Genomic DNA, 8,716 nt, shown 5'->3' on the forward strand with positions numbered 1-8,716 from the left:
CAGCATTCGACTGCATTTGAGAATGATGTATCGATCAGAATTGCATCTTCTACCAAATGTTTTTCTATCTTTTTTCTTTTAGCTAAATTACCTACAGTAAATTACGTAATTCAGGCAAATTTTCTCATTTTTTAAAAATTGTGTAGATCATTTTTCATAAATTTGTCACAACCTTATTGCCCGTAATAACATACAATATTAAGCACAATGTAGTGAATACACTATAATGGTATAGAAATGTTATAGGATAACCACATAATGATATTGAAATCAAAATGCTATAGAAATAATTTGCCCGCAATTTGTGCGAGAGAAAAAAGAGGGCGGTTAATCGATTTTACACTGTAAGAAAAATATAATGAACATTTATTTCTCAGAGAAAAATAGTCATAATATCTTGAGTGAAGTTCACGTCAGCGAATTGATTTTTCCAATAGTAATACGTCTTCACATTCCTCATTTTAGTCCCTCAGTTTAGTATTCGTAACGTACACCCGTTTTTTAAAAGGAGCACTGCCCCGTTGATCTTGCGTTCAAATGTACAAGTGATCTGTCTGCAATTTTTATTATATTTTGGTGATGTTATATATAATTGTATCGTGCGGTATATGCGTATTGTTGCGATATGACGATTTTCTAATTACATTCTAAAAATGCTTTTTTTGATTTAATAACATTTAATAATATTAATAACATATATGTGTGTATGTACGTCCCGACTTATTTTTGAAATAAGACTAATATCATAATCGAAATAACATAACACACATAAAACAAAAAACGAAAAATACCTAAAATGTTGCGCATATTAAATAATGTTAGTTTTTTTAGTTTCGCACATAATAGGATTTAGATATCAAATATGCATGCATAATAATATGAATGCTACTTTCATAACGATACAGTATAACGATTACAGATATTTAGGAGATTATAGATATTTGGAAGATTCCCAAGCATGCAAGATAAACACTAAATAAAAAATATGTTTAGATATATGGAGGGATATAGTACGTAGAAACACACACACAAAAAACGCGGACACATATGTGCACAAACGCAGTCATGCACTTGCACATACACTACATCACATCACACTACACACACTATCAGAAAATATCACCGGTGCATCATGTTTTATTTATTCACACATTACTTACGATTGTTTTCCGTAATTTTACGTAAACTGCATTATAATATTATTTGATATTAATCGTATATCGATAATTTTATGAAATTAATTAAAATACAAAACTTTTATATAAAAATAGGATAATTGTTGATATTTCAGCGTACCTAGTTTTTTCAATATGCTATTAAGTGATTGATATTGTTATCACTTCTGTGTAGAATACATCATAGTAAAGTAAGACATGGATGCAGCAAACAGCTGTAATGAAACTTGTTAGTTTCGACTTCAAAGTGTTCTTATAAATGTTTGATAATTGATAAATAATACAGATTTACCGAAGCAAAGCATTCTAAAGATGGATTAAAAAGCCCACCTATCCTGAGGCAGTAAATCTTACAGCTTCGTTGCAACAGAAACAATATCAATCTCTGTATGCGTATAGGGGTCGTATACCATTGAATGTTGTATCTGTAAAGCAATAGTTAATCAATAACATGATCATTTAAAGTGCATAAAATGTATCTGTTAAAATATTAGGGTACAAGTATATGCTTTATCATAAGGAAGCTATGTTTAAAACTGTTAATATAGACATGAATTTTTGTTATTCTATTTGGATATTTTAATACGTGATGCTTAAGATTATGCAAGTTATGAATGCCAACTATCTATATTACAATATCTTACGCAACATAAAACATGTCGTTATAATGATCTATAACTTCTTGACCGGCATAGTTGGACACAAATGAATATATAATAATAGCAACTGCAAATATAAGGTGGAATACACTTTCCTCTACACTCGTTCGATGCAATACACTTTGAAAGACCTAAAATAATATAATAATATAATAATTCTTGCATTCTGCATTACATATGTGGATATGTTTAGTTGTGTGCGTGTACGTTCCAAATTATTTTGGAAAACAGTTGCATATCATAATACACATAAAACGAAAAATAAAAAATACATAAAATGCTGCACATATTAAATAATGTTAGGTTTTTGAGTTTTGCAAATAATAGAAATTAAATATCGAATATGTATGCATAATAATTTTTTTCTCGATCTCTTTATATGTATGTTGCAGATCCAGACAGTTACACTTTTGTACAATTGCTCAGTCAGGAATTGCAATACACACAAAAGAATGACACTTAATTAAAGAGCTTACTTGATAGAGATTAAGACTTAAACATATTACGACTAGCAATATTATACAAAAATATGTTCCATTGAAATTAGATACATAAAATTCAGACAACCTTGAAAAACATGAGAATATTTCATTTCACCTTTACTAGAACTATTTAAAAAATAGAAAATATTGTATATAGGTGTCCCAAATTACCCATAATAAATATCACATTTCGACATACCAGAGAGCACGAAATTTTCACCTTTTATTAGCAAATATTTATTAGTTGTTTCATATTTAAAAACTAAATATATTATAACCACAACATTTTTCTATTAAATTTTTTGTTTTAGACTGTTCCATAGAACCTATATTTAAAAATATTACCAGTGTTTCGGATCACAATATATGTGTAGCAGAAACGCACTCAAAGGCTATGCAGTGAAAATCCACTATACGAGCTATCTTCTCATCGATGTCCATATTGTTTTTCAGATTAGTTTTGTCGTGAATATTTAATATCAGCAATTGATTCATACGGTACCTATAAATAAATTTATTATTTCTATTATATTAAATTCTCACATTCATACTAGACAATAAAAAAGATTTCATTCATAATCACCACAATCCTTCCATTTAGTTTTACATTTGTTTCTTACCTAGCAATGCTAAATAAACCGCAAATGTGTATTATGTATGTTAATACTACCAAACCTCCTCCCACTGTAGCAGTCACTCCTATGTAAAGAGATGCATACGTGTGCAGCAAAGTCAAATAAAAAGTCTTTTCTTCATCAACGAAATATTCAGTTTCAATTATATTGTAAAGTGGGTGAGATTCATTTGCGAATAAAAAGGTACCAAGAATACAAGGCAATAGTGGCAAAAGAGAAAGAATAAGTACGCTGCATGCCGTAAAAGCTGTAAAGATGTTTTATAATAATTAATGAAATAGATGAATCACTTAAACTGATATTCTTTATTATCTCAAAATATTGCCTATACATATTATTTATATTTTAGTAATTTTTCATTGTTAAAGTATTCTGTAATTATTTCATCGTTTGACTGCAAATTTATTTCAATTGTACGATGTCAACATTGTTAGAGTAAGAAATAAATTATGAAATCTGTTGAATATAAACGTACTTCACAATTTGTATTTATTTTTATCCTTGTAACTTTATATATATCTTTTATCCTCACCTAAACTAACTGGAAAGTTTCTTTACAAAATGAGAAGCTATTGAAAATAAAGAAATTACTAGACAAATGTATTAAGGCTGTATATAGAGCACTGTCTGTACAAAAAATTAGTCAAAATTGAAGGTTTACAAAATGTCTTTTTCCGTTTATTTCTTCTATGTTCAGACTGTACTATAGTACAGCCTGAGAATATGAGCGATTTTAAATATTGCAAAAATTTTACTTTTCAATAATTTAAACACAAAAATATGCATGTGCTTTGAAATCTGAAAACTTAATCACTTTTTAGTTCGTTTAAAGTAATTTTCTAGAAGAAATAAACGAAAAAAGATGCTATATTGTAAATCTCCAAATTTGACTAACTTTTCGTATAGCCAGTCCGTCATGTACATCCTTAACTCGTCTCAATTTTAACAAGCGAAAAGACAAGCGGGAAAGCGATTGCACTTGCAGTGAAACGGTTAAACTTTTCGTATTTCTGTAATCTACTTCAAGAGTGTAACTTTGTGTTTATAATTTCTGGCTTCCTTTTTGATTTACAATTTTACATGTTTGTATATTTATATAATGTCATTCAATAATTTCTTACATGTAATTATAACGGTAATATGATCCGCAATGTTTCCGTACTTGTTGAATATAGCGATTTCGTTTTCATCTTTTAAATCGTTGTAGACATGTTGGAGGCGCTCCACAAAACCTTTCAGCTATCGTAGTAATAATATTTCATGCAATTTCACATTTATGTTAAAATTCGGAAAGACTTAAGATGTATAATGTCTCATTTATGATAGACGTTTAAGAGTGTACTCAAATATAAACCTAGCTTACAATATGTGCGTTAATCCAATAGGAAGTGTAATGTACATCACAGAAAAGGAAAAAAAGCATTACAGACAGAACTTTAAGGATATGATCAGCAGTACATTCCGCAGTTATAAATGATGTAAACTGTAATTAAGAAATTGATTATAAGCAATAATAAGAAAATTGCATACTATCTATCTAATTATTAAACCGCATGTTTCGTTAATGGGCAAACTTAAACAAACTTTATAATTTTTATATTTAGTTTCAATAATGTTATAATTTTTACTTGTATGTTCGCCGATGCTAACACATTTTTTTCAAAAGCATTTATAGCGATGTTCAACAAATATGCAAAACTTAAAAAGTAAGAAGATAAGGAAAACAAAAGTTTTCACTTTTATGACATAACCATTCGCTAATAAGCGTTTAAAACTTAAATTGCAATTGACTTTGTACCAGCTGTTATTAGCGATTATAAAATTACTAATTGCTATGAATATCTGTTAAGAAATATTAATAATTTTATTTATATACTGATGTCATAAATGTGTATAATCATAACGTAGCAATTGCAGTTAATGTAATTGCGAGTGAGTGCGAGCGAGCGCGAGTGTGTGCGTCGAGCCGGAGTCTGCCCGGACGCAACAATATAAATACGTAGTATTTCATTAAGTAATAATTCAATATATACATACCTGAAATATAATAAAGCTATTTGTAATAAGAATAAACAGTAATAATCGAAGTTTAACAAATTTTGATGGATTGTAAGGCCATAAGCCAATAGCAAGTAGTAAAATTCGATGGATTCTAAAATGTTCAACTATACGTATCATTCTTCTTCGATCATTCGACTGCGTTTGAGAATATGTCGATCAGAATTGCATCTTCTACCGAAGAATAGGTCGACTACTTTTCTGTATTTTTCTTTTAGCTAAATTACCTACAGTGAATTACGTAATTCAGGCAAATTATCTAATTTTTTCAAATTGTCTACAGCATTTTTCATAAATTTGTCACAACCTTACTTTCCCGAAATAACATAAAATATTAAGCACAACGTGGTGAATATGTTATAAGATAACCAAGTAATGATATTGAACGGAAAATGCTATAGAAATAATTTGCCCGCAATTTGTGCGAGAGAAAAAAGAGGGCGGTTAATCGATTTTACACTGTAAGAAAAATATAATGAACATTTATTTCTCAGAGAAAAATAGTCATGATATCTTCAGTGAAGTTCACGCCAGCGAATTGAGTTTTCCAATAGTAATACGTCTTCACGTTGCGCATTTTAGGAGCACTGCCCCGTTGATCTTGCGTACAAATGTACAAGTGATCTGTCTGTAATTTTTATTATATTTCGATATTATATATAATTGTATTCAAAATTCTGGTTTTTCAGAAAGTTTTGTATGTATTTGAATATATGTAGTTGCTTATTGTATCGTGCGGTATATGCGTATTGTTGCGGTATGACGATTTTATAATTATTGGGTTGTTCGGAAAGTAATTTCGTTTTTCACAAAGCGATGTCGTTAGTCGCGTTCCTCGATACTTAACCTTACTCTAAGCGGCAAATTCGTTTTATATTTTGACAACTGACATTTCAGACGTCATTTAGTATCTTATTGTGTTGCGATCTGTCAAGTAATTGTTTTTTGGCATCACATCAAACATGGAAAATCAAAGTGAGCATTTTCGTAATATTTTGCTTTTTTACTACTGAAAGGGTAAAAATGCAGTGCAAGCGAGAAAAAAATTGTGTACCGTGTATGGAGAAGATGTATTGAGTGAACGTCAGTATCAGAATTGGTTTTCGAAATTTCGTACTGGAAATTTCGATTTGAAAGATGCACCACGTTCAGGTCGGCCAATTAAAGCTAATGACGAGAAAATAAAGGCTCTGGTGGATGCAAACCGTCGCATAACAACACGCGAAATTGCTGAAAAGTTAAATTTATCGAATTCGACCGTTTACGATCATTTGAAACGCCTTGGATTCGTTTCAAAGCTCGATATTTGGGTTCCACACAATTTAAAGGAAATTGACTTGATTCGACGCATTACCATCTGCGATTCATTGTTGAAACGTGAAGAAAATGAACCATTTTTGAAGCGAATCATAACTGGAGATGAAAAATGGATTGTTTACAACAATGTTAAGCGAAAACGATCATGGTTCAGGCAAGATGAACCTGCTCAATCGACATCCAAGGCAGATATTCATCAAAAGAAGATCATGCTTTCTGTATGGTGGGATTGGAAGGGAATCGTATTTTTCGAGCTACTACCAAGCAACCAGACGATTGATACGAAAGTGTATTGTCGTCAGCTGGATGAATTGGATGCTGCCATCAAGCAGAAGCGACCAGAATTGGCGAATAGGAAAGGTGTCGTATTCCATCACGACAATGCCAGACCACACACAAGTTTCGTCACTCGCCAGAAGCTTTTACAGCTTGGATGGGATGTGCTACCACACCCACTCTCCTGATCTGGCACCATCCGATTACCATTTGTTCCGGTCTCTACAAAATTCTTTGAACAATGTAAACTTCGATTCAAATGAAGGCGTCAAAAATCACTTGGTTCAATTTTTTGTCAATAAGGAGAAGGACTTCTATGAGCGTGGAATCTTAAAGTTGCCAGAAAGATGGCGAAAGGTAGTGGAACAAAATGGCCAATACATCACTGAATAAAATTTTTTCTAAATATGAAAAAACCGCCTTTCATTTTTCCTTGAAAAAACGAAATAACTTTCCGAACAACCCAATACATTCTAAAAATGCTTTTTTTGATTTAATAACATTTAATAACATTAATAACATATATGAGTGTATATGTGTATGTACGTCCCGACTTATTTTTGAAATAAGATTAATATCATAATCGAAATAACATAACACACATAAAACAAAAAACGAAAAATACCTAAAATGTTGCACATATTAAATAATGTTAGTTTTTTTAGTTTCGCACATAATAGGATTTAAATATCAAATATGCATGCATAATAATATGAATGCTAATTTCATAACGATACAGTATAACGATTACAGATATTTAGGAGATTATAGATATTTGGAAGATTCCCAAGCATGCAGGACAAAAGTACCACGGTACAGTTGTAACAGCGTGAATAATTCTAAAGTCATACCAGGTATATTTGTGTGATTGCGAAGCAATATACGCTAAATAGATAGGCATTTATTCGTTAGTCTTTTGCTGGCCTTCGCGGAATGTACACGTGTGCAGGAGCAATAATTACTTTTTTCCCTCCTCAAGTAAGTTTTATAATCTACAAAATCTGAAGTATTTTTCTTCCTTTATTACTTTAATCAGTCGGGAACAATTGTACCACCAATGCTTGGGGACACTTGTAGCGTTACTATTGTACCCACACTCGCTTGGTGTGTTAATTAAGTGTTAATTTGTTTTTATTTAATTTGATTTTATTATAGTTAATTTCCTTAAATCTGTTTACGATTACGATTATAAATAGTTATTGAGTAGAAAACAATATTACTTGTTAATGTGAAGAAATACTGATGTTGGCATGTTAATAAATTTTTTTTGGTTGTCATTCTTGTAGAAGGTGTTAGTGTGTAAGACTGTCCCCTATAACATTTTCTGCAATTGCAAATGTGGCAACAAATTATGTTTGCCGGAAGGTCACAAATGGAAATAACGGGGTAGGTAACCGCTTCGACGACTTTTATAATATATACAGAAAATACTGTACATATCGTTGAAGGTAGCTTTTTTATTTTAGATATTTTCATATTAATAATAAGAGATGAGCAACCGAAGCAGTGATTGCGATTCTAAACTTTTAAACTTGTGAAGTTGTACGCGCGTAGCATTTGTAATAAATCTCATACATGAGTGATCTGCGAAAGCGGAACGAAATAAGTTTTGAATATCTTAAACTAAGAATGTCATAATAATTTCTACTTGCATCTTACTTATTAACTTGAGGGTGCTTCCAGGTTAAACTTGCACGACTCTCAAGTAATCGGATCATATTATTCTTACGTATTCTGGACAAAGTCCCATATTAAACTTTCAATTTTAGCAATCCTAGTACCCAACAAACATTTTCTGCAATTACAAATGTGGCAACAAATTATGTTTGCTGGAAGGTCGCAAATAGAAAACATACTTTGTTAACATACTTTGTTGCAATTCTGTTAGCACACTTCCGTCAATATGCAACATTTTCACCGTTCTATTGTCAGATCTGCTCTAATGTTGTCGTCAATTTGACTGTGGAATATGTTCGTCAGATTTGGTTCACATTGGAGACCAACTGAGGACACAGTAGGCTCTGGCTTTGGCATTATAGTTCCGCTGACAGTTGTTTCTCATTTGGCAACATCCCACAACCAAAATGTTTGCTGGGTGATTAATAAAACTTGAG

General features: G+C 31.2%; 2 protein-coding genes and 2 long non-coding RNA genes across 7 annotated transcripts in view; 3 read left to right on the plus strand and 1 right to left on the minus strand.

Moving 5' to 3' along the window:
• LOC105280161 overlaps positions 1–8,716 on the plus strand; it is a 386,539-nt gene that overhangs the window by 262,921 nt on the left and 114,902 nt on the right. The gene's annotated exons all lie outside the window — the stretch shown is intronic.
• LOC113561461 overlaps positions 1–8,716 on the plus strand; it is a 38,825-nt gene that overhangs the window by 15,723 nt on the left and 14,386 nt on the right. For 2 of the 4 annotated variants that reach the window (XR_003406182.1, XR_003406180.1), the window contains exon 6: positions 2,628–2,814. This is a non-coding gene — a long non-coding RNA (uncharacterized LOC113561461). Of the gene's footprint in view, positions 1–2,627; positions 3,531–8,716 lie in introns of those variants that run through there. The other 2 variants (XR_003406181.1, XR_003406179.1) reach the window with 2 other exon arrangements.
• On the minus strand, positions 350–7,541 carry LOC105280150 (odorant receptor 24a). Its single transcript, XM_011340417.3, has 10 exons — positions 7,454–7,541; positions 4,989–5,637; positions 4,315–4,434; positions 4,073–4,190; positions 2,937–3,198; positions 2,702–2,818; positions 2,311–2,401; positions 1,820–1,965; positions 1,468–1,600; positions 350–1,390 (listed from the first exon to the last, which is right to left on the minus strand). The coding sequence occupies exons 2-10, from the start codon at positions 5,127–5,129 to the stop codon at positions 1,337–1,339; spliced, it is 1,182 nt and encodes a 393-aa protein (XP_011338719.2). The 5' UTR covers positions 5,130–5,637; positions 7,454–7,541; the 3' UTR covers positions 350–1,336.
• LOC109611010 lies at positions 7,488–8,201 on the plus strand. The gene is made up of 2 exons (XR_003406184.1): positions 7,488–7,580; positions 7,889–8,201. It is a non-coding gene; the product is annotated as an uncharacterized LOC109611010 (long non-coding RNA).

This window comes from Ooceraea biroi, chromosome 2 (assembly GCF_003672135.1).
Source record: "Ooceraea biroi isolate clonal line C1 chromosome 2, Obir_v5.4, whole genome shotgun sequence".
Classification (NCBI taxonomy): Eukaryota; Metazoa; Arthropoda; class Insecta; order Hymenoptera; family Formicidae; genus Ooceraea; species Ooceraea biroi.